Genomic DNA, 24,958 nt, shown 5'->3' on the forward strand with positions numbered 1-24,958 from the left:
TTCACGCACCGCCTTTGCTGTGTTTACCTTCAGAATCATAAGGCTAAAGGGCGACCGCAGGCTGATGTGTTTTAACCACACACACCTCTACACACACGACTTAAACGCAGACTTTTGTTCCTCCATGTTTCGTTGTTATTGTTTCACTGAGCGGACCCGTCCCTTTTTTTCAAACGCTCACTTTTTTGGTCCATCTGCGGCGAGAGCAGTCTGCCTGCAGACCTCCACTCTCAGGACAGTTCCGGTGCAGACCTCCACTCTCATGACACCTCCACGGTCATTACAGGAAGTGACGATTCTGACGTGTGCTAGAATAGTGATGCTAATGATAGCTAATTCCTAATAGTAGTAGGCTATGTGTGTCGTTTGTACAGTGCTACTTATATGTTATGTAAAGCCTGCATACTTATATGTGTTTTATTTCTGTATTGTTACAGTTTTACAAAGTGAAAGAAGAACAGTAAAGTCAAGAAAGAAAACCTTGCATCTTTATTGGAGGACTTTTAAATGTTAGCTAACTGTCTAACTACGCATAGGGATACAGTAAGGGCAGAACAGTTCAATCAATCTAAGTGATGGAAAGTGATACTGTACTGATATTAACTACAATAAAAGGTGTCCCTATATATATATATATATATATATATATATATATCTACATATATATATATATATATATATACATACGCGGCGGAGGTGGGGAGGTTCCAGCTGGGAACCTCCACCCCGCTGCGGGACCCGTCAAGGAAGAGACACGCAGAGTGGGGGAAGTCCCCCACCCCAACGCAGCACACCCTCCCAGCCATCAGAGTCGAACCCGCAGTTCGGAGGAACCGACCGCCAGAGCACCGTTACTAGGCCGGGCCGGCGCGGAAGCCCTTCGACAGTGGGTCGCGCTTGCCATTAGATCAGTGAGAGGAGAGGAGAAAAATGCAACACAAATGGTCAAAATCCGTTAATATATGGATGACGGGCAATGTCCCCGGTAGAAATCGTGTGCAATAGCCAAAAATAATAATAATAATAAAACCGGGGAAAATAGGGGGCAAAGTGAAAAAAAGTTTCCGAAAATAGGCACTCGTGAGGCGGGCAGAGTCCCCTGTCAACTCCCGTTGCATTCCTCCAGGCTGGGGGGGTCAAAAGGGCTTGACCAAGGCCGACCCAAAGTGCACGGTGGGCGGATTCAACACCTCCGTGATGAGTCTCCATTGTGATTTGAAAACTTCCATCAAACGAGTCCTTCGGTGGGCGGGAAAAAAAACGTGTTCGTCAGAATCGTCACTTCCTGTACTGACAGTGGAGGTGTCCTGAGAGTGCAGCCTGCACCGGAACTGTCCTGAGAGTGGAGGTCTGCAGGCAGGCTCCCATGTCTGCGGTGGTAAAAGTTGTTGTGCGCTGTGATGATTCGGCTGTACCTTTAATAATGAATATTAAATGTTGTGAGGAAATCTTTTCACCAATAATTCCAATAAGTAATCCAAAATGTATTCACTTCAGGTTTATGAAAGTAACTGTAATCAGATTACTCGTTTTTCAAATGTAACGCGAGCTGAATACAGTTACTTGTTTTTTTTATTCTGATTACGTAACGCTGTTACCCACAAAATAGAACCGGAGTCCAATTCCATTATTCCTAGCTGCGGTATTCAGGCGACCGGGCCTGCTTTGAACACTCTAATTTTTTCAAAGTAAACGCTTCGGACCCCGCGGGACACTCAGTTAAGAGCATCGGACCACTATTGCGGTAAGCATGTTGTAACTTCCGGTTGTTGTTGTTGTCATCTCCGGGTATCCCGTGTGCCTGTTCTGTTGCTGATAGCTTGTTATCTTAACTTAATCGATCGTTTTAAAACTCTTGATCACGGCAACTGCCTGACGTTGTAATCACACGTTACTACAGCTTAAGCACTCACAAACTCTCCTTCTCTTAGCGACTGTAACTCCACAGTTGCCTACACTCTTTTCGGGTTTGCTAACGGTAGCTACTTTAGCTTGATAGCTAGCCATGGCTCTTTCCCCACCCTCGGGTGCTATTTCCTGCTCTAACTGTCTCATGTTTGGTTACTCCCCTACCTCCTTTACTGGTACCGATACATGTGTTAAATGTAGTATAGTTGTTAGGTTGGAGGCGGGAATCATAGCCATAGAAGCCCGGCTCCGCATCTTAGAAAATAACTCAGCTACAGTAAAGCCCATGTTAGCCGGTGCGGACCGGCAAAAGGTAGCTCCTCTTAGCCGTCCCCCGGCAACTCCCGAGCAGCAGGGAGAATGGGTGACTGTTCAGAAGGGGCATAACGCGAAACCCGCAGGTCCCCACCAACCCGTTCACGTATCTAACAGATATTCCCCACTCAGCGAGACACCCGCTGAGAAGCCAACTCTGGTTATTGGTAGCTCTATTATGAGACACGTGAATTTAGAGACCGAAGCGTCCACAGTCACATGCATTCCGGGGGCCAGAGCGGGCGACGTTGAGGCGCATCTTAGACTGCTGGCTAAAAATAAACGTAAATACAGTAGGATTGTTATTCACGTCGGTGGTAATGATGTTCGTTTACGCCAATCAGAATGCACCAAACTTAATGTGGCGTCGGTGTGTAGTTATGCTAAAACAATGTCGGACACCGTAATCTTCTCTGGTCCCCTCCCCAATCTGATCAATGATGACATGTATAGCCGCATGTCATCATTTCAGCGCTGGTTGTCTTGGTGGTGCCCAGCAAACAATGTGGGCTTCATGAATAATTGGACAGCCTTCTGGGGAAAACCTGGTCTGATTAAGAGAGACGGCATTCATCCTACTTTGGAAGGTGCAAATCTCATTTCGGCAAACATTTCAGGGCTCTGTGGACTTAATCCATGACAAACTGGAGTTGAGACCAGGAGGCAGAGTCGCAGTCTTACACGCTTCTCTGCGCTCTCTCCTAGGCAGTCATCCATAGGAATCCCGACCCCAATAAAATACCCAATATTAACGGTGTGTGTGTCTGCCCAAGGACAATTTAAGGTAAAACCTAATAGAGGTGTCATACATAATAACCTAATAAAAGTAAATGTAACAACTACTACAGTGCAACAAAACAGGAAGATTAAATGTGGTCTCTTAAACATAAGATCTCTAGCATCTAAAGCAATACTGGTAAATGATTTAATATCAGATTATAATATTGATATATGCTGTCTCACTGAAACTTGGTTGAGACATGAAGAATATGTCAGCATAAATGAGGCCACTCCACCCAGCCATATCAATACTCATATTGCCCGAGGCACGGGCCGAGGAGGTGGAGTTGCAGCAATCTTTGACTCAAGTTTACTTATCAATACTAAACAAAAATTAAATTATACCTCCTTTGAAAGCCTCATTTTCAGTCTTACGCATCCGACCTGGAAAACTTTGCAGCCAATCTTATTTGTTACAGTGTACCGTGCACCAGGTCCTTATTCAGAATTCTTATCAGAATTCTCTGAGTTTTTATCAGCTTTGGTACTTAAAACAGATAAAGTAATTATCGTAGGTGACTTTAATATTCATGTTGACGATGATAAAAATAGCCTTACTGTTGCATTTAACTCTATATTAGATTCTGTTGGTTTCTGTCAGAGTGTAAATAAACCAACCCACTGCTATAATCACACTCTTGACCTTGTTCTGACTTATGGTATTGAAATTGAGCAACTATTAGTCGAACCGCATAATCCTGCTTTATCCGACCATTTCTTAGTAACTTTTGAAGTACTGTTACTAGACTACAAAGCATTAGCCAAAAGCTCCTGCAGCAGAAACCTATCTGTTAGTGCTATAGCCAAATTTAAGGAGGAGATTCCACCAATACTTAACTCGATAGCATGTCTGCATGTAGGGGAGGAAACTTATACAAAATGTACACCACCCCAAATTGATCATGTTGTTGATAGTGCTACAGATGCGCTGCGAATAAAATTAGACTCTGTTGCTCCTTTGAAAAAGAAGAAAATAAAACAACATAGATTAGCTCCATGGCATAATGCCGAAACCCGCAAAATAAAGCAAAAGTCGAGACAACTTGAAAGGATATGGCGTTCCACTAAACTTGAAGAATCTCGTTTAATTTGGCATATTACTCTCAATGAATATAAGAAAGCACTGCGTAAAGCGAGAGCAGCATACTACTCTTCATTAATAGATGAGAATAAGAATAATGCAAGATTTCTTTTCAGCACTGTAGCCAGGCTGACAGAGAGCCACAGCTTGACTGAGCCTTCTATTCCCATAGCACTCAGTAGTAATGATTTTATGTGCTTTTTTAACGATAAAATTGTTACTCTTAGAAACAAAATCAATGACCTCTTGCCTTTGACCAGTATAGTGTTATCAACAGCTCCCGGAAACGTAAGTTCTAATAATATTACACTAGATAGTAAACTAGAATGCTTTTCAGCCATAAACCTTGAACAATTAAATTCAATGATTCTCTCTTCTAAACCATCAACGTGTATCTTAGACCCGATTCCAACTAAGCTGTTAAAAGAAGTTTTTCCATTAATTAGCACTTCTTTATTAAATATTATGAATATGTCTTTATTATCAGGCTATGTTCCAAAATCATTCAAAGTAGCAGTGATAAAACCGCTTCTTAAAAAGCACAACCTCGATCCAGAGGTTTTAGCCAACTATAGACCTATTTCTAATCTTCCGTTCCTCTCAAAAATTCTTGAGAAAGCAGTCGCAAAACAGCTGTGTGATTACTTAAGAAACTATGATTTATTTGAAGATTTTCAGTCTGGCTTTAGAACACAACATAGCACAGAGACAGCTCTGGTTAAAGTCACAAATGACATTCTAATAGCCTCTGACAAGGGACTTGTCTCTATTCTTGTCTTGCTCGATCTTAGTGCTGCATTTGATACTATCGACCATGATATCCTATTGCAAAGACTAGAGCACTTAGTTGGCATACAGGGAACTGCTTTAGGCTGGTTTAGGTCTTATCTATCTGAACGCTCTCAGTTTGTACGTGTCAACGATGAATCTTCCATGCAAACCAAAGTTAGCCATGGAGTGCCACAGGGCTCAGTGCTTGGACCTATTTTGTTCACCCTATATATGCTTCCGTTAGGCAATATTATAAGGAATCATTCTGTAAACTTTCATTGTTATGCGGATGATACTCAACTATATTTATCAATCAAGCCTGATGAAATTAATCATCTAAATAAAATTCAAGACTGCCTCAAGGACTTAAAAACGTGGATGACCTTAAATTTTTTGATGTTAAACACGACCAAAACTGAAGTTATTGTACTCGGCCCGAAGAATCTACGAAACAAATTATCTAAAGATATATTAACTATGGATGGCATTAATTTGGCCTCCAGTGAGACTGTAAGGAATCTTGGTGTTATATTTGATCAGGATTTATCCTTTAACACCCACATAAAATCCATTTCAAGGACCGCCTACTTCCATCTACGTAACATTGCAAAAATCAGGCATATCTTGCCTCAAAACGATGCAGAGAAACTAGTCCATGCATTTGTTACTTCAAGGCTGGATTATTGTAACTCCTTATTATCAGGGTGTACCAAGAAGTCAGTCAAGTCGCTTCAGCTGATTCAAAATGCTGCAGCTCGTGTACTAACCAGAGTTAGGAAAAGGGACCACATTACTCCTGTTCTGGCTGCCTTACACTGGCTCCCTATAGAACACAGGATAGAATTTAAAATTCTTCTTCTCGCCTACAAAGCCCTTAATGGGCAGGCGCCATCTTACCTTAAAGAACTCATTATACCCTATTGTCCTACTAGGGCATTGCGTTCCAAGAATGCAGGGTTGTTGGTTGTTCCTAGAGTCTCTAAAAGTACAATGGGAGCCAGAGCCTTTTCTTATCAAGCTCCACTTTTGTGGAATCAGCTTCCAGTTTGTGTTCGGACGGCAGACACCCTATCCGTTTTTAAGAGTGCGCTTAAGACCTTCCTTTTTGATAAAGCTTATAGTTAGGGCTGATTAGATTCAGCCCCTAGTTTTGCTGATATAGGCTTAGTTTGTCGGGGGACATCTTACTTCTTCCTTCTCTCTGTCTATACCTGTGTACTCTCATGTTTCGATTAACCCAGCTTCCCCAAATGTCTTTCTTTTTGGTGTCTATATACGCCGGGATCCGGAGTCATGGATGATCCTGCGGTCCTGTGTCATGGATTGCGAGTCCTGGATCTTGAGTCGTGGCTGCGGTCCTGGATCATAAGTCCTGGATGGATATCCTCGTGGATTCATCTTCTTATTATACACACATGCATTTCAAAACATTTGGACTACCTATGTTGCAAATGTATTATCTTTTCAATTTACACACGGCATCTATTGCACGTCTGTCCGTCCTGGGAGAGGGATCCCTCCTCTGTTGCTCTCCCTGAGGTTTCTCCCATTTTTCCCTTTAAACTGTGGGGTTTTCTCTGGAAGTTTTTCCTTGTACGATGTGAGGGTCTAAGGACAGAGGGTGTCGTATTGTCATACTGATATTCTGTACAAACTGTGAAGTCCACTGAGACAAATGTAACATTTGTGATATTGGGCTATATAAATAAACATTGATTGATTGATTGATTGTTACATGTATTCCGTTACAACCCATCCTGCATCTGTCACAACAGGAGGGAGAGGTTGAATGTTTAAAAAAAAATTAGAGTAGCTTATTGCATTTACATATAAAGCATCCACAGATTAGTAGTAGAAGATTAAAACATAGTAGAACATTTAGCAGACTATTTTTGTAATTATGAGAAGGATAGAGATTACGAGTGATGTAGTTCCCCCACACAGGAAACTATTGGGTCCACACAGCTAGTGAGGTCAAGACGATGGGTTTCCACCCAAAACATGAAGACTGAAACCTAGTACTCGCCCAAGACAGAGTGTCTTTACCAAGTCCTCCTGTTTACACCGACTGCAGTTCAAGGGGCGACAATACACCTGACATGAGGCTGTTGAGACCTGAAAACAGAAACTTGATTCTGCTGTGGGGAAGTCTGGCTACAAAGGGAGGTGTTCCAATAGGGTCGCTTGTCTCAAACCAGTGAAAAAGTCAACAAGAACCGAACAGAACTAGAGAGTGACTGTTAGCGGAGAACAGTGACGGAGCGACAGAAACTGGCCCAACATTTTCCAGCCAGCACTTAGATAGACCCCGTCAGAAGACCGGGGCTGTGTTTAAAGGGGAACTTCATTTATTGTTAGTTGAAGTGTAGTTTTTAATCAAACAATTATGTGATTTATGGAGTCAGATTTTTTCTTAAACACTATTTTATACTCTGTCTGAAGTATCTGTTTTTAAGGCATGAGCTGCAAACTACATAATATAACACTGATTGAGAGCTTGGATGAAGAAGTTGTAGGGTTTTTACAACAGTTTCAAGAATCAGTTTTTATTTATTTATTCTTAAGTGACTTTACTGATTTATAGTGTAGTGCGTAAGGCAATATCTCATTTTAAGTGAGAGGCACCAGCCCTTCATGCAGGTCACTCTCTGTGAGAATAGTTCGCATTTTCCCTCCAGTTTGGAGAAATATTATTTTATCATATGTTAGTTCAGCAGTATCAACCAATCCTCTAATCCTAGAATTATTGAGACGCATTAGCGAAACCAGGGTTATTGTTTTTCACAGCAACGATGATGCTGTGACAAAAGCCATTATTGAAACAAGTAAACTATTTTTTGTGCTAATGGCAGATCTTTAGTGAATATGCATTTATACCATCAGAAAACCATACTTCATCCGATATTTTTGTACGCCTTGTGGGTACATGGAGAAGTTATATTTATTTAATACAACGTTATGGGTTTTACATGTCCTGTTCATAATAGGGTAATCATTGCAATATTAATTGAGCATGTTATGCTCAAAGGAGGGAGTGTCATGAGTATACAGATATGTTGATTTCAGTGACGTTGTAGTTAATAAATAATAACATGTAGTTAACAATAGGTCTCATAACAACAAAAGGTATGCCAAAGCTTGGGCCTTCTCCAAGGAGGGAGTGGTCCAGTTTGAGAGATTAGACGAATAGAAGTGCATGAATATGTCAGAACTCTAAGTAATATTATCCAAGTTTTGTCTACGCAGGCTAGGAAAGCTACAGAGATACCAGACGAGACACCAGAAGAGACTCCTGTTCGGCCAGGTGATTGGGTTAGGGTGAAAGTTCACAAAAGACAGTGAGCTGATCCCCGGTGGTCGGAACTGTGAGAAGTTGTAACAAACTTCACACGCGCTCCGGTTTAAAGGTAAAGAAAAAGGAGCAAATTGACACCACCTCACACATTGTCACCCTTCACTGGCAACTTACAGAACATTATTGGGAGTTAGGACTGATTTGGCAGAGCTGGAACAAAACAATTAATAGAAATAAGATAACAATAGAAACAGCTCAAAAGACAAATTGTCTATAGATTTTTATAGATTGTACACTAAAGTGAAAACCTATTTTTTGTTTTACACCTGAAAAATAGTCCAATTTTGGTATACGTTATTTTTGTACTCATCATTTAAATTCTGTAACTGACACAACCATGGATAAAATAGAAATTATGTCAAGAACAAAGCCAAACCAATTGTGGGGTCCCCTAGGGATAAGAGGCAGAATAGCATTGTTGATTGTGCTCATTACACCTGGCACCTTCCTGGTTGGATGGGGAGTACAATATCATGTAAGACATGGATCCATTAGTTCACTCATAGAGAATGCCCACATCACTAACAAAACTCCAGCTGTGTTTCAGAGACTTTCACTTATCCCTAGAGCGAAAAGATCAGCTGAGCAACAAGAGGAGGAGTTAGAAATACTCGTTCCCAAATGGTATGAAAAGAGGGAGGGTACATTTCTCATGAGGAAACAGCTAACAAATGCTAGCAGAACAAGACAACCCACCCCCATATACAGAGATGGATGTAAAGGATGAGATTGTTTAAAATTATATGGATGTTCAATGATGAGATTGTTCAAAGAATGTCCAAATGATGTGATACTTCTAAAGGTCCAAACCAGTGATATTTCAAATGATATCATTTGAATGAAGGACCAGATGCAATGCTAAAATTGAGTATTTTCTATTACCTTATACCATTCCGAGATGGTGTATTCTTTTTTATCTTGTGCTATTCTAAAATAGTTTGTTTCTTTTATACTTTGTAAAAAACAAGTGCTTAACATTGAATGTGGTATGAGAACGATTTCTGCGAAAGGAGGGAGTAAGAAATGTTCTGATACTAAGCCATTGCTGCTATTTTGAAAAGTGATATTGAATGTTAACACTAGAAGTTATGCACAAGGGAAAACTTTTATATGGAAGACCAACCAAAGTATTCTTTGTATTTTTGATGACGGATATTGAACCTTTCCATTTTGATTGTATGTTTTTTATATGAGTTATGTACTCTGCAAAGTTCAGAACTCATTGATTTCAGTATTATTTACATACCCTAAAGGGTCTGTAAGGAGGGATTGTTAGAAATTAAAATAAATATTTAATGATATAAGATAGTTTAAACATACAGTCATTTTATAACCGTTTTATTGTGAAAATACTTCCGGTTAGCTTTCGCCTGTGGTTAAAGTTTATTTTGAAAAGCTATTCCGGAGGGGATCTCCGACATACCAACAGTAAGCTTGACTTCAGGTTTTGCGGAAAACACGATTCCAGGCGTTAAAATGCAATAAATGAAAAGTCATGAAAGAGAATATGAGGGGAAAAGGCGTGTTTAGTTATGTATTGAATGTACAATGTCTGAATCCTCTGTTATGCGTGTTAAGTGTAAGTATTAATATGTCTGCATGTAACTGCACTATAACTGTTCCACAGTAAGAGGGCGCTATAGGCGTAAGGAGGCGCAGCTATTGTAGCTGACGTCAGGTATCAGATATAAGGGATTGTTCCCTCCCCTTCTATCTCTCTAGCTCTCATGGAGAGCAGGTCAAGTGGTGCAATACACATATGAAAATAAACCACGCCAGTTAAGGCTAAAGAAGACCTCGTCGTCATGACCAGTTTATTGCTATACATGTGACTCTGTCAACAGGTTATGGGCCCAGATCACGGAAGAGCGAAATAACGATAGCTAGTTAGCTGAAAAGTTTAGGCTAGTTTAGCGGCGGGAAAACCGCGGGACACTAAAGCTAAGCTAACGGGTAGCTAAGCTAAGCTACAATCAAAAGATGGCAACCAGAGGCAGAAGCAAGTGGCCCACGTTTGACGGAAGGGCAGAAGAATATGAGCTCTGGGAAGAGCGGATGTTGTGCTGTGTGCACGGAGTGGGGCTGAAAAAGACAATTTTGACGGGCCTCACGGGAGAAATAACGGAGGCCGCGCGAGCCCTGGATACTAAGCTGAACGCCGACGCATACTGCGAGCTAGCACCACTCCTAGACAACACGAGCTTGGGGCTGATATTCCGGGACACAAAGGCCGAGAGAGTCTAAAAGTGTTAAGAGAACACTACATCGGCAGAGGTAGGCCCCGGATTGCATCCCTGTATATAACATTGACCGCGCTGAAGAAAGCTAACACAGAGACGGTGACTGAATACGTCATCAGGGCGGAGCAGATCATCACGGCGCTCAAAAGTGCAGGAGAAGCACCGAGCGATGGATTAATGATGGCGATGGTGTTAACTGTGTTCGTTATTCTCCCGTCCAGGAGAGAAGCTTTAAAATAGGAGACTAAATGGAGTCTCTGTGAAAGTCAGTGATGCAAATTAGTCGCTTTTCGGCGCCTCCCACTTTTTTAATGCTACTTTGGGTGACTTGTGTAATTCGTGGAGAACCGAAGAGTTTTCGTTTTGGGGGGTCCGTCCGTCCGTCCGTTAGTTAGTCCGTCCGACTGACGGACAACTTCCCACTTCAAAAAAGAAGAAGAAATCTAGATCGCAAAATAATTAAACAAGCGAGTGCCTGTTTTTCCTGGCCAAGGACAGGTTCCTTGAACACAACACGAGCGTAACGTGTCTTCACGTGGTTATGTCTCGTCTGAAAGGAGTGTAGACTAGACTGCTTACGGAGAGCACCGGAATGCCGCTCCAGCCCTTCAAATATTGCAGTACCCATAAGGAGCCGTACACATACCGCAGTGTTTGCGTGGCTGTGTCTTTAGTTGTAAGCACAGTGGTGATCTGTTGTTATTAGCATCTGGTTAGCTAGCTATGCTAAAATAACCTCAGTGAGGTTAAGGCACACCTTGATCTGATCATTATGATTATTAATGAGACATTAGAGACTAAATGAAAAAAAGGTATAAAATACTATATGACAGTAACAAAAAAGTTGTTAAAAAATAACAAGAATAGAGTTTAAAAGGAGAGTGATTTGTAAAATATCCAAAAAGAAAAATCTGCTTACAGTTCTGTTTCAAATGGTTGTTCAAAGGTGTACCCATAGATCTCCCCATGTTGCTCTCAAAGTGCACCATATTGATGCTTTTAACTTCAATATTTAAAAAAAAATCTTCCCGGGGGAGCATGCCCCAAGACCCCCCTAGAGGAGGTTAGGTCCCCCCCACTTAAATCATGTTCACATGGATACTAAATACATTTGCACACATCTTGTGTCCATATCTTTCTGTTTTGGTGGTCATGCCACACCGTGTGATTTTAGTTTTTTTAAGCAGAGGTTGAGTTCAATCATTTGTACGGCCCTCGGAGGATGTTGTAAAATTGAAAGGAAAAAGGTTCCCCACCCCTGCTGTAAATAATAACTTAACATCTCTGTCTCCTATTGATCTGAGTATATTATAAAGAATAGCCAGTTAATTGAAGCATTATAGCACAGGCCTTTGTCAGATGGTATATTACGCTGCTTTTTTCCTGCTTCGAATAGTTCTCTCTTTTTTCACCATACCTGTGTTTGCAACACTGGAAAGTTCAATTGGGTACTTTAATTAAAAAAGGCGCGGTAGTGTTACAGACAGAATATTGTTCAGTCAGACAAACAGCTGTGATCCGCTCCTCGATAGGTAAGTGCATATGTCCTATTCTGGACTTTCTCCCCATTCATTTGTTGGGGGCGTGGGTCACCATATGCTGGCGGTGGGATTACCAGGCGTTTATGCGGTCCACCGGCAGCATACTATACTATATGCGGACCGCCAATGACCGATGCGTGCATTCGAGCATAGGTGGTGCTAGAGAGCCATGCGGGTACTTGTACTTATCCCCCTAAGCAATATAGGGGCCCACACGGGCATATGTGTGTGTACTTGTACACTCCCATAAAGCAATATGGTGGCCCGATTACCACATATTACACAGTAAAACCGATATTCACTCAGTGTGTACTTGTACTCGTGGGGGGGTGGGGGGGGGGGGGGGGGGGGTGTGAGGGGTGTCCCACAAATCAATATGGGGACCCATTAGAGCATATTTATATTGATGTACTTGTACTCATGGGGTGGTCCCACAAATCAATATGAGGGCCCATGGGGAGGTCCCACAAGTCAATATGGGGGCCCATTAGAGCATATTTATATTGATGTACTTGTACTCATGGGGTGGTCCCACAAATCGATATGAGGGTCCATGGGGAGGTCCCACAAGTCAATATGGGGGCCCATTAGAGCATATTTATATTGATGTACTTGTACTCATGGGGTGGTCCCACAAATCGATATGAGGGTCCATGGGGAGGTCCCACAAGTCAATATGGGGGCCCATTAGAGCATATTTATATTGATGTACTTGTACTCATGGGGTGGTCCCACAAATCAATATGAGAGCCCATTCCTACATTTTTTTTTTTAAATGTGCATGGCGCTCCGAGACTTTGATAGTGTGTTACTTAACTTGTGTGGAACCCGCGTGCAAAATTTGGGGCCCCTGCGACCTTCAACAAGGTCAAAACTGAGGTCAGAGGTCACGTTTTGATGCCGTACGGTGACCTTTATGGCACAAAGGAATGTCCGAGGGCTTTGAGCTTGGTGTCGTTGGAACCGGCTTGGAAATTCCATGCAGATTGATGCCTCTTGTGAAACTAAATGTCAAAGGTAACGTCTTAAAATGTAACAAAACCTTCCCTTAAGGCGTTTTCGTTTTAATGCCCTACTGTGACCTTTAGGGCCCAAAGGAGGGTCCGAGAGCTTGGAGCTTGGTCTCGTTGGAACGGGCTCGGAAATTCCATGCAGATTGGTGCCTCTTTTCCAACTAAATTTCAAACGTAACGGCTTAAAATGTAACAAAACCTTCCGTTAAGGCGTTTTCGTTTTAATGCCCTACTGTGACCTTTAGGGCACAAAGGAGGGTCCGAGAGCTTGGAGCTTGGTCTCGTTGGAACGGGCTCGGAAATTCCATGCAGATTGGTGCCTCTTTTCCAACTAAATGTCAAAGTTAACGGCTTAAAATGTAACAAAACCTTCCCTTAAGGCGTTTTGAGATGAAACTGCTTCAGGACTTTTTAAATGAATTTGGAAAAGGTTAAAGAGATCATTTTTTCACCAGGGGCTTCTAAATAGGGCCCAGAACAGGAATCTGAAGTAACCCACACAGAATTCTTTTTTTTTTTAAATGGCAACTTTCTCACAAAATCCTGTCTGGAGCTTAGAATCTGACAGGCTTGTGGTGGGGGAGGGGGAAAAAATGAAAAAAATTGAAAGAAATTGAAAAAATGGGCGTGGCGCTCCGAGACTTTGAGAGATTGTTGCTTAACTTGTGTGGGACCCGCTTGCAAAATTTGGGGCCCCTGCAACCTTCAACAAGGTCAAAACTGAGGTCAGAGGTCACATTTTGATGCCGTACGGTGCCCTTTACGGCACAAAGGAAGGTCCGACCGCTTTGAGCTTGATGTCGTTGAAACCGTCTCGGAAAGCACATGCAGATTGATGCCTCTGGTTTAACTAAATGTCAAAGGTTATGGCTTAAAATGTAACAAAACCTTCGGTTAAGGCCTTTTGAAAAGCTGCTGTGTTGCATGACTTTTGAAAGGGCTAAAGAGAAATTTTTTTCACGGGGGGCCTATAAATAGGGCCCAGATCAGGAATCTGAAGTATGGAAACTGTAACCCACCCAGAATTATTTTTTCAATCAAAGGTCAAACTTTCTCACATAATGCTGTCTGGAGCCTAGAATCTGACAGGCTTGTGTTGGGGGAGGGGGAGAAAATGAAAAAAATTGAAAAAAGGTGCGTGGCGCTTCGAGACTTTGAGAGATTGTTGCTTAACTTGTGTGGAACCCGCTTGCAACATTTGGGGCCCCTGCGACCTTCAACAAGGTCAAAACTGAGGTCAGAGGTCACGTTTTGATGCCTTACGGTGACCTTTATGGCACAAAGGAATGTCCGAGAGCTTGGAGCTTGGTCTCGTTAGAACGGGCTCGGAAATTACATGCAAATTGGTGCCTCTTTTTCAACTAAATGTCAAAGTTAACGGCTTAAAATGTAACAAAGCTCCAAGGGTCAAAGGTCAACTGTGGATGGTAGACGCACTGTATACGCCACTTAGGAAGGTCCGACGGCTTTGAGCTTGGTGTCGTTGGAACCGGCTCGGAAATTCCATGCAGATTGATGCCTCTTGTGCAACTAAATGTCAAAGGTAACGTCTTAAAATGTAACAAAACCTTCCGTTAAGGCGTTTTCGTTTTAATGGCCTACTGTGACCTATAGGGCACAAAGGAGGGTCCGAGAGCTTGGAGCTTGGTCCCGTTGGAACGGGCTCGGAATATCCATGCAGATTGGGACCTCTTTTGCAACTAAATGTCAAAGGTAACGGCTTAAAATGTAACAAAACCTTCCGTTAAGGCGTTTTGAGATGAAACTGCTTTAGGACTTTTTAAATGACTTTGGAAAAGGTTAAAGAGATCATTTTTTCACCAGGGGCTTCTAAATAGGGTCCAAAATAGGAATATGAAGTATGGAGACTGTAACCCACCCAGAATTGTTTTTTCAAAAAAAATGGTAACTTTCTCACAAAATCCTGTCTGGAGCTTAGAATCTGACAGGCTTGTTGTGTGGGAGGGGGAGAAAATGAAAAAAATTGAAAAGATGTGCGTGGCGCTCCGAGACTTTGAGATTGTGTTGCTTAACTTGTGTGGAACCCGCGTGCAAAATTTGGGGCCCCTGCGACCTTCAACAAGATCAAACTGAGGTCAGAGGTCACGTTTTGATGCCGTACGGTGACCTTTATGGCACAAAGGAATGTCTGAGGGCTTTGAGCTTGGTGTCGTTGGAACGGGCTCAGAATTTCCATGCAGATTGATGCCTCTTGTGCAACTAAATGTCAAAGGTAACGTCTTAAAATGTAACAAAACCTTCCGTTAAGGCGTTTTCGTTTTAATGGCCTACTGTGACCTTTAGGGCACAAAGGAGGGTCCGAGAGCTTGGAGCTTGGTCTCGTTGAAACGGGCTCGGAAATGCCATGCAGATTGGGGCCTCTTTTGCAACTAAATGTCAAAGTTAACGGCTTAAAATGTAACAAAGCTCCAAGGGTCAAAGGTCAACTGTGGATGGTAGACGCACTGTATACGCCACTTAGGAAGGTCCGACGGCTTTGAGCTTGGTGTCGTTGGAACCGCCTCGGAGAGCAGATGCAGATTAATGCCTCTGGTCGCGCTAAATGTCAAAGCTTATGGCTTAAAATGTAACAAAACCTTCGGTTAAGGCCTTTTGAAAAGCAGCTGTGTTGCATGACTTTTGAAAGGGCTAAAGAGATATTTTTTTCACAGGGGGCCTATAAATAGGACCCAGATCAGGAATCTGAAGTATGGAAACTGTAAAACACCCAGAATTGTTTTTTCCAAAAGATGGCAACTTTCTCACAAAATCCTGTCTGGAGTTTAGAATCTGACAGGCTTGTGGTGGGGGAGGGGAGAAAATGAAAAAAATTGAAAAAAATTGAAAAAAGGTGCGTGGCGCTCCGAGACTTTGAGAGATTGTTGCTTAACTTGTGTTGAACCTGCTTGCAAAATGTGGGGCCCCTGCGACCTCCCTATCAAAAATGTGTGTCTGTGTATATTTTATTAAAATATTGCTATATCTGCAATCTAGCATATTCTGAACATGCCACACCAAAACGATAGAGAAATGTGTTACTTGTGGAGTCTTTTTGTAAGACTTGTGTTCAATAATTTTTAGTGTCACTTGTGGCGCAACAGATAAGGAGTTGCCCTTTGGTGTGAGAGAGCAGGGTCAGATTCTTGCCCTTGGCATTCAGTTTTTGAATTAGATGATTAGTTGAATTAAGAGATAATAACTATAATAGTTATTTAATAGTTATAATAACTGTTATTTAATAGTTATAATAACTATTATTATTATTATTATTTTGGAATTATTCAATATAATAATGTGATTATAATAAACCACTTATTAATATGATTTAATATTAAAACCCACTGCATATATGTATGTATATAGAACCAAGTGTATCAGAGCTAGACACAACATGACTTAGCAGAACCATAAAGAAATTACCAGAATACTACTTTGAACAATTGAAAACATTTATTTAAACATACACTATTAAATAACAATAACAATAATTTCTGAACATGAAATAACAACAAGGAACCTTTATGAACATGAAATAACAACAATTAAAGAACATTAAATAACAACAAATATTTACAAACATTTACATTTACACTATTAAATAACAATAACAATAATTTCTGAACATGAAATATCAACAAGGAACATTGATGAACATGAAATAAAAACAATTAAAGAACATTAAATAACAACAAATATTTACAAACATTTACATTTACACTATTAAATAACAATAACAATAATTTCTGAACATGAAATATCAACAAGGAACATTGATGAACATGAAATAACAACAATTAAAGAACATTAAATAACAACAAATATTTACAAACATTTACGGACTAGAACACATTCATGGAAAACGTTTCCGCGGTTTCCCCTTCCGACTGCGCCGGGGGTGCTGAGGCTTTTTGCATGGGCTGGTTCTTTTAAGTGGCGACAGCATAATCAGGCACCTTCTCTGTTGGCACACAAAATATAAAGCACATTTTAATTAACTTGTCACGTTGGGATTCATACATAGTCATATTGTGGTATTTTAAAAGTTTTTAATCTCAAAGAAAATCTAAATCTTCAATGTTATATTTTACTACATTTTTTTGAATTGTGACATTTTGACTACCCTGTTTAAGTCTGCATGGTTCCTGGTCACCCTTGGGGTTCTCTTCTTCGTCCTGACCTCCTCCTCCTCCTCCTCCTGCTCCTCCTCCTCCTCCTGCTCCTCCTCCTCCTTCCTCTTCCTCTTCCTCTTCGTCCCTTTCCCCTCCTCCTCCTCCTGCTCCTCCCTCCTTCCCTCCTCCTGCTCCTCCTTCCTCTTCCTCTTCGTCCCTTTCCCCTCCTCCTCCCTCCCTCCCTCCTCCTCCTGCTCCTCCCTCCCTCCCTCCTCCTCCTCCTCCTCCTCCTCCTCCTCCTCCTCCTCCTCCTCCTCCTCCTCCTCCTCCTCCTCCTCCTGTTGGATCATAAAAGAGAAAACAGTTATCTTTCTATACACTGCACTATACATGAGTAATTATACATGACTCTTGTCTTTTAATTACCTCAGTCTGAGGCCGAGTCCTTGAATTGGTCGTCTCCTGCGCCTGTTCGAAGAGGAGACGACCAATGCGGGCCTGTTCGACGGAGAGGTCCATGGCATAGTGTCTGTCGGCCGTCGCCGTGTCGTGGCACATCAACCTCGCCATGCTCTTCCTTTGCACAGAGTCTTCGCCATGTCTGTCTCTTGCCTGAAGCAGACAAAGGCAGAAAAGACACAAGAGCAGAATGCAAAGCTTAGGTGAGGTAAAAATGAGCACAGTAGATCAGTTACAGTATTACATTAGTGTCATTTCACTTACAAAGGTGGCGACGGCGGTCCGCAGGCTTATGAAGTTGACATCCCCCTTCAACTGCATCTCCGACCAGACCATCTGTAGGTGCTTTGTGAGGTTGCGATTCCTTCCAAATGTGGTGTTGAAAAACACAAACGGTGACATTTTTTTTGTTGATGCATACTTTGTCTTAAATGCGATCAATTTGAGGAGCCAGCCGTACTCCTCCTTGTTTAGTAGCATCTTAGCGGTTCCGAAGGCCTCATTAGTCTTGTGGTGTGTCATCTATTCAGAATCAGAATGACAATTAAGTTTACACATACAAGGAATGTGGGTTGAATATACTTTGAAAAAATAGGAGAAATCAAGTGTTTACTTTGAGCAAGTAGTCATCTTTATCGCCATGAACTGCCTCGCTGACCTCAAGGTCCGTCATGTTAAGGAACACTCCCAGGCGGTGCCCATAGAGGGAGGCCAGGTAGGCAGCCACGTACCCCTGCAGCTTCCACAGGCTTGAATTTGTGTGGAGTTGTTCCAGTTTTGCTGCAATGACAAGGGAAATAGAATATGTGTTATTTCATCAATTGATTTGAATTGCTACATTACCCTGTTAATTATAACATTGCTACATCACCCTGTTAATTATAACATATGTATTATAACTTACAGAGCAGTTTGGGGATGGCCAACAGTGCCAATCTGCGGCACTGTTGGAGCTCCACCACCGTGTGCATAACCGCGTCCTTACGGCCTTTCACGCTCATCTGGTGCTGGACAACATGGCGGTTCCATCCCTTTATCGCACCCTTCAGATACCTGATGCCCATCACCAGATCTTTCTGGCCGAGGCGCGAGGTTTTAGGTGGGGTCTCCTTCACGTAAACCAGGAACTGCCTGACGTTCTTCAGATAATGCAGGCTGGTGGTCCTTGCCATCCCGCAATCAACGAGATAAACCGCCCATCTACAATACAAAGAAACAAGCACAAAGATAATCATTAACCCTCCTGTTATATTATTTTTTCTATTGACCTGTGTGTGTGTGTGTGTGTGTGTGTGTGTGTGTGTGTGTGTGTGTGTGTGTGTGTGTGTGACAACAATTAAGCTACAAATAATTGAGTCACGTACCCCTTAAGACGTTTCTGATTGTTCAGGAATTCCAGTTTGGCAAGTCCAGACTGCCCCTTGCTCATCCAGCCAAGAAATTTTTTTATCCTGTGCAGCTTGGACTGCACATTGTTAAGTAGCTTGGCATTTGGGTGAGGTTCCTCCTGCAGCTCCTTGTACTCCTCCAATAAGGTGTCTGGAAAAAAAATAGGAAAACAATCTCTTACTAGACGATTAACACATGTGGACAATGGACAACAAATGATCTCTATAATGATCATGGCATTTATTCTACCATATGTAGGGAGAGATGCACTCACTGAGGGCGCGGATGTGGTCCGGGAAGGGGGGACACAGGATTGTCCCAGAAGGTATTTCAGAGGACCCCTCGTCCGCTTCTGAGGTCTGTGGGAGGGAATACTCCAGGACATCCGCAGTGCCAAATATCACCGAGTTTTTGTTTGCCTTCACCGCACTTCGCTTAAGCCTAAGATAGGCTCTTTTTAAATTCCTATTGTAAGTTTGTGAAAGCTCAAGGCCATCATTTTGCTCTTTAGCTTGTCTTTTAAGCTTGGCCACCTCATCCTTCAGGTTGGCCACCTCAGCCTTCAGTTTGGTAACCTGGCATTCTCCCTCCTCTCCTTCCTCTTCCTCCACCTCCTTCTCCTCTTCTAGGCCTGAAAAGTGATGGCATATTATATTGTTATTACATAATATTGTATAACTCATGTATATGGCAGTGCTTAAATCTCAATCTTTATTTATGTATATAGCACAGTCATGCATTTAAAATAACCTTCAGTTGACCAAAGTGCTGAACAGGCAATAACTACAATATTAAATAATACAATGGGAGTACAATAATAAAACATTAATTAAAAACATAATAAAATTAAAGTTTTTCACGGCAGAAAAAAAAAGCGTTGGATGCGTTTTCAAACTTCTAAACATGCTAGAGGTCTAGGAATAGTTTCATTAGCTTCCTATTGATCTGTAGATTCGATTGGATATGTCATCTTTTCATTTTGACCGTGGAAAAGTCAGGGAAAGCTCCCGGTAAAACACTGAGATATCGTTAAATAATTACATTTTCACCTAAATATTCGGATACTTTGGATACATTTCTCGCTAACTTTTCAACACGCTAGGAATCTGGGAGTAGGTTAATTCGCTTCGTATTGAGCTCTAGATGTTAATTGGAGTGTTTATGTTCAGTTTCGATGGCGAAAACGACCGGGAAAGGTCCCGCTAACACATTGAGATATCGTTATAACACACACACACACACACACACACACACACACACACACACACACACACACAGTATGATCACTATACCTGCCGCCTCATCCAGGTCTAGGGTTGAAACCATTGGCACCGAAGGGTTGCTCGCCCTCAGCGCCACCAAACTCCCCAATATAAGACGCCTCTTCAAGTTGTTGCGCAACTCACTTTTGGCTCCCTCGGACAGCCCGGTGTGGCTCCTCTTCAAATGTCTGTCCAGACGTTTTCCTTTCAGTGAGTCACAGGACTGCACTGGGCATGCCTCAAAACGGATATTTAGCCTCCCGCTTGCTAGTAACACTAGTTTCCCCCTCTCTTCAATATTTTTCACGAGATGTGACACCCTAAGGTGTTGGTTTAAGGCTGTATATCCTCTATTGCACAGGGGGCAAACCTTCTCCATTGTAATAACTGGGTTTTGCGTCAAAATGCGCAGGTCAACTCCTTTATATAGAGAAGTAACATGTGACAAATAGCTTCACAACCATTGGTCCGTTTTTCGTGCTAAAACAAGAGTTTTCCCGCCACCAATTAAAGTTGTTCAGGGTTAGGTTAACCCCAAAAAAGAACCCCAAAAACCCCCCCCTATTTTGAAACTTTTGATGAGTCTTTCAAACTTCTAAACATGCTAGAGGTCTCGGAATAGTTTCATTAGCTTCCTATTGATCTGTAGATTTGATTGGATATGTTGTTTTTACATTTTGATGACGGAAAACATATGAAAATGTAGCGTTAAAATGCTTAAAACACAATGGTGTGATGTGAAAAGCAATTGCTACGTTTTCAAACTTGTAAACACGCTAGGAGTCTGAGAGTGGTTTCATTAGCTTCGTATTGATTTGTAGATGTGATTTGATGTGTTTTTTTGTCAATTTTAATCGCCAAAACGATGTCTTTTTACTTTATAGTGGAGTCTATATATAATACTTTTGTCCAAGTAAGTTTAGCGCCACTTGTGGGGCAATGGAATGGGAGTAGCTCCTTGGTGTGGAAGGGCGGGGTTCGATCCCTTCCCTTGGCACTCAATTTATAAGTTCCTTTAATAGTTATAAAAATTGCATTATTATTATTAATATTATTATATTATTATTATTATTATATTATATTATTATTATTATTATTAAATATAATGTCATTATAATAAACCAAACCACTTATAAATCACATAGAGATGTGGGACATCGCCAAAATCCCCATAGGTATACCTGCATTATACCGTATTGAGATGTTACCCTTGGCACTCAATTTATAAGTTCCTTTAATAGTTATAAAAATTGCATTATTATTATTAAATATAATGTCGTTATAATAAACCAAACCACTTATAAATCATATAGAGATGTGGGACATCGCCAAAATCCCCATAGGTATACCTGCATTATACCGTATTGAGATGTGGGAGCCCTGAAGTGGGCTCTCATATTGACTTGTGGGACCATCCCATGAGTACAAGTACATCAATATAAATATGCTGTAATGGGCCCCCATATTGACTTTTGGGACCTCCCCATGAGTACAAGTGCATCATTATAAATATGCTCTAATGGGCCCCCATATTGATTTGTGGGACCTCCCCATGGGCCCTCATATTGAGTTGTGGGACAACCCCATGAGTACAAGTACATCAATATAAATATGCTGTAATGGGCCCCCATATTGACTTGTGGGACCTCCCCATGGGCCCTCATATCGATTTGTGGGACCACTCCATGAGTACAAGTACATCAATATAAATATGCTGTAATGGGCCCCCATATTGACTTTTGGGACCTCCCCATGGGCCCTCATATCGATTTGTGGGACCACCCCATGAGTACAAGTGCATCAATATAAATATGCTCTAATGGGCCCCCATATTGACTTGTGGGACCATCCCATGAGTACAAGTACATCAATATAAATATGCTGTAATGGGCCCCCATATTGACTTTTGGGACCTCCCCATGAGTACAAGTACATGAATATAAATATGCTGTAATGGGCCCCCATATTGACTTTTGGGACCTCCCCATGAGTACAAGTGCATCATTATAAATATGCTCTAATGGGCCCCCATATTGATTTGTGGGACCTCCCCATGGGCCCTCATATTGAGTTGTGGGACAACCCCATGAGTACAAGTACATCAATATAAATATGCTGTAATGGGCCCCCATATTGACTTGTGGGACCTCCCCATGGGCCCTCATATCGAGTTGTGGGACCACCCCATGAGCACGAGTACATCAATATAAATATGCTGTAATGGGCCCCCATATTGACTTGTGGGACCTCCCCATGGGCCCTCATATCGATTTGTGGGACCACTCCATGAGTACAAGTACATCAATCAATATAAATATTCTCTAATGGGCCCCCATATTGACTTGTGGGACCTCCCCATGGGCCCTCATATCGAGTTGTGGGACCACCCCATGAGTATGAGTACATCAATATAAATATGCTCTAATGGGCCCCCATATTGACTTTTGGGACCTCCCCATTAGTACAAGTACATGAATATAAATATGCTGTAATGGGCCCCCATATTGACTTTTGGGACCTCCCCATGAGTACAAGTACATCAATATAAATATGCTGTAATGGGCCCCCATATTGACTTGTGGGACCTCCCCATGAGTACAAGTACATCAATATAAATATGCTGTAATGGGCCCCCATATTGACTTGTGGGACCTCCCCATGAGTACAAGTACATCAATATAAATATGCTGTAATGGGCCCCCATATTGACTTGTGGGACCATCCCATGAGTACAAGTACATCAATATAAATATGCTGTAATGGGCCCCCATATTGACTTTTGGGACCTCCCCATGAGTACAAGTGCATCATTATAAATATGCTCTAATGGGCCCCCATATTGATTTGTGGGACCTCCCCATGGGCCCTCATATTGAGTTGTGGGACAACCCCATGAGTACAAGTACATCAATATAAATATGCTGTAATGGGCCCCCATATTGACTTGTGGGACCTCCCCATGGGCCCTCATATCGAGTTGTGGGACCACCCCATGAGCACGAGTACATCAATATAAATATGCTGTAATGGGCCCCCATATTGACTTGTGGGACCTCCCCATGGGCCCTCATATCGATTTGTGGGACCACTCCATGAGTACAAGTACATCAATCAATATAAATATTCTCTAATGGGCCCCCATATTGACTTGTGGGACCTCCCCATGGGCCCTCATATCGAGTTGTGGGACCACCCCATGAGTATGAGTAAATCAATATAAATATGCTCTAATGGGCCCCCATATTGACTTTTGGGACCTCCCCATGAGTACAAGTACATGAATATAAATATGCTGTAATGGGCCCCCATATTGACTTTTGGGACCTCCCCATGAGTACAAGTACATCAATATAAATATGCTGTAATGGGCCCCCATATTGACTTGTGGGACCTCCCCATGGGCCCTCATATCGAGTTGTGGGACCACCCCATGAGTATAAGTACATCAATATAAATATGCTGTAATGGGCCCCCATATTGACTTTTGGGACCTCCCCATGGGCCCTCATATCGAGTTGTGGGACCACCCCATGAGTACAAGTGCATCAATATAAATATGCTCTAATGGGCCCCCATATTGATTTGTGGGACCTCCCCATGGGCCCTCATATTGACTTGTGGGACCATCCCATGTGTACAAGTACATCAATATAAATATGCTGTAATGGGCCCCCATATTGACTTTTGGGACCTCCCCATGAGTACAAGTACATGAATATAAATATGCTGTAATGGGCCCCCATATTGATTTGTGGGACCTCCCCATGGGCCCTCATATCGAGTTGTGGGACCACCCCATGAGTACAAGTACATCAATATAAATATGCTCTAATGGGCCCCCATATTGATTTGTGGGACCTCCCCATGGGCCCTCATATTGACTTGTGGGACCATCCCATGAGTACAAGTACATCAATATAAATATGCTGTAATGGGCCCCCATATTGACTTTTGTGACCTCCCCATGAGTACAAGTACATCAATATAAATATGCTGTAATGGGCCCCCATATTGACTTTTGGGACCTCCCCATGAGTACAAGTACATCAATATAAATATGCTGTAATGGGCCCCCATATTGACTTGTGGGACCATCCCATGAGTACAAGTACATCAATATAAATATGCTGTAATGGGCCCCCATATTGACTTTTGGGACCTCCCCATGAGTACAAGTACATGAATATAAATATGCTGTAATGGGCCCCCATATTGACTTTTGGGACCTCCCCATGAGTACAAGTGCATCATTATAAATATGCTCTAATGGGCCCCCATATTGATTTGTGGGACCTCCCCATGGGCCCTCATATTGAGTTGTGGGACAACCCCATGAGTACAAGTACATCAATATAAATATGCTGTAATGGGCCCCCATATTGACTTGTGGGACCTCCCCATGGGCCCTCATATCGAGTTGTGGGACCACCCCATGAGTACAAGTACATCAATATAAATATGCTGTAATGGGCCCCCATATTGATTTGTGGGACCTCCCCATGGGCCCTCATATCGATTTGTGGGACCACCCCATGAGTACAAGTACATCAATATAAATATGCTGTAATGGGCCCCCATATTGAGATGTGGGACCCCCCCCCCCCCCCGTGTATAAATACTCAGACAAGTGTGTACAAGTAAACCTGTCAAATATGCTGCAAGCTGGCTCCCGTATCGAGTTTTGGGACCCCGCCCAGAGCCAAGTGGGCCCCCGTATCGAGTTGCCGGACACCGA

At 42.2% G+C, this 24,958-nt stretch overlaps 3 protein-coding genes and 1 long non-coding RNA gene across 4 annotated transcripts in view; 1 reads left to right on the forward strand and 3 right to left on the reverse strand.

The window, feature by feature from the left end:
- The window catches only part of LOC307023219 (uncharacterized protein), a 241,693-nt gene that overhangs the window by 161,409 nt on the left and 55,326 nt on the right, over positions 1 to 24,958 (reverse strand). The gene's annotated exons all lie outside the window — the stretch shown is intronic.
- Positions 1,741 to 24,958, forward strand: part of LOC307023221 — a 60,556-nt gene continuing 37,338 nt past the window's right edge. The window contains exon 1 of the long non-coding RNA XR_013803640.1: positions 1,741 to 10,484. This is a non-coding gene — a long non-coding RNA (uncharacterized lncRNA). The remainder of the gene's footprint in view (positions 10,485 to 24,958) is intronic.
- Positions 15,759 to 17,490, reverse strand: LOC307023216 (uncharacterized protein). Its single transcript, XM_079656329.1, has 2 exons — positions 17,125 to 17,490; positions 15,759 to 16,962 (listed from the first exon to the last, which is right to left on the reverse strand). Exons 1-2 carry the CDS (start codon positions 17,461 to 17,463, stop codon positions 16,855 to 16,857), a joined length of 447 nt encoding a protein of 148 aa, XP_079512455.1. The 5' UTR covers positions 17,464 to 17,490; the 3' UTR covers positions 15,759 to 16,854.
- LOC307023215 (uncharacterized protein) lies at positions 15,759 to 21,084 on the reverse strand. The gene is made up of 7 exons (XM_079656328.1): positions 20,254 to 21,084; positions 19,236 to 19,592; positions 18,937 to 19,111; positions 18,477 to 18,772; positions 18,186 to 18,352; positions 17,837 to 18,094; positions 15,759 to 17,725 (listed from the first exon to the last, which is right to left on the reverse strand). Exons 1-7 carry the CDS (start codon positions 20,600 to 20,602, stop codon positions 17,498 to 17,500), a joined length of 1,830 nt encoding a protein of 609 aa, XP_079512454.1. The 5' UTR covers positions 20,603 to 21,084; the 3' UTR covers positions 15,759 to 17,497.

Source organism: Notothenia rossii (assembly GCF_949606895.1).
Source record: "Notothenia rossii genome assembly, chromosome: 10".
NCBI classification, from domain to species: Eukaryota; Metazoa; Chordata; class Actinopteri; order Perciformes; family Nototheniidae; genus Notothenia; species Notothenia rossii.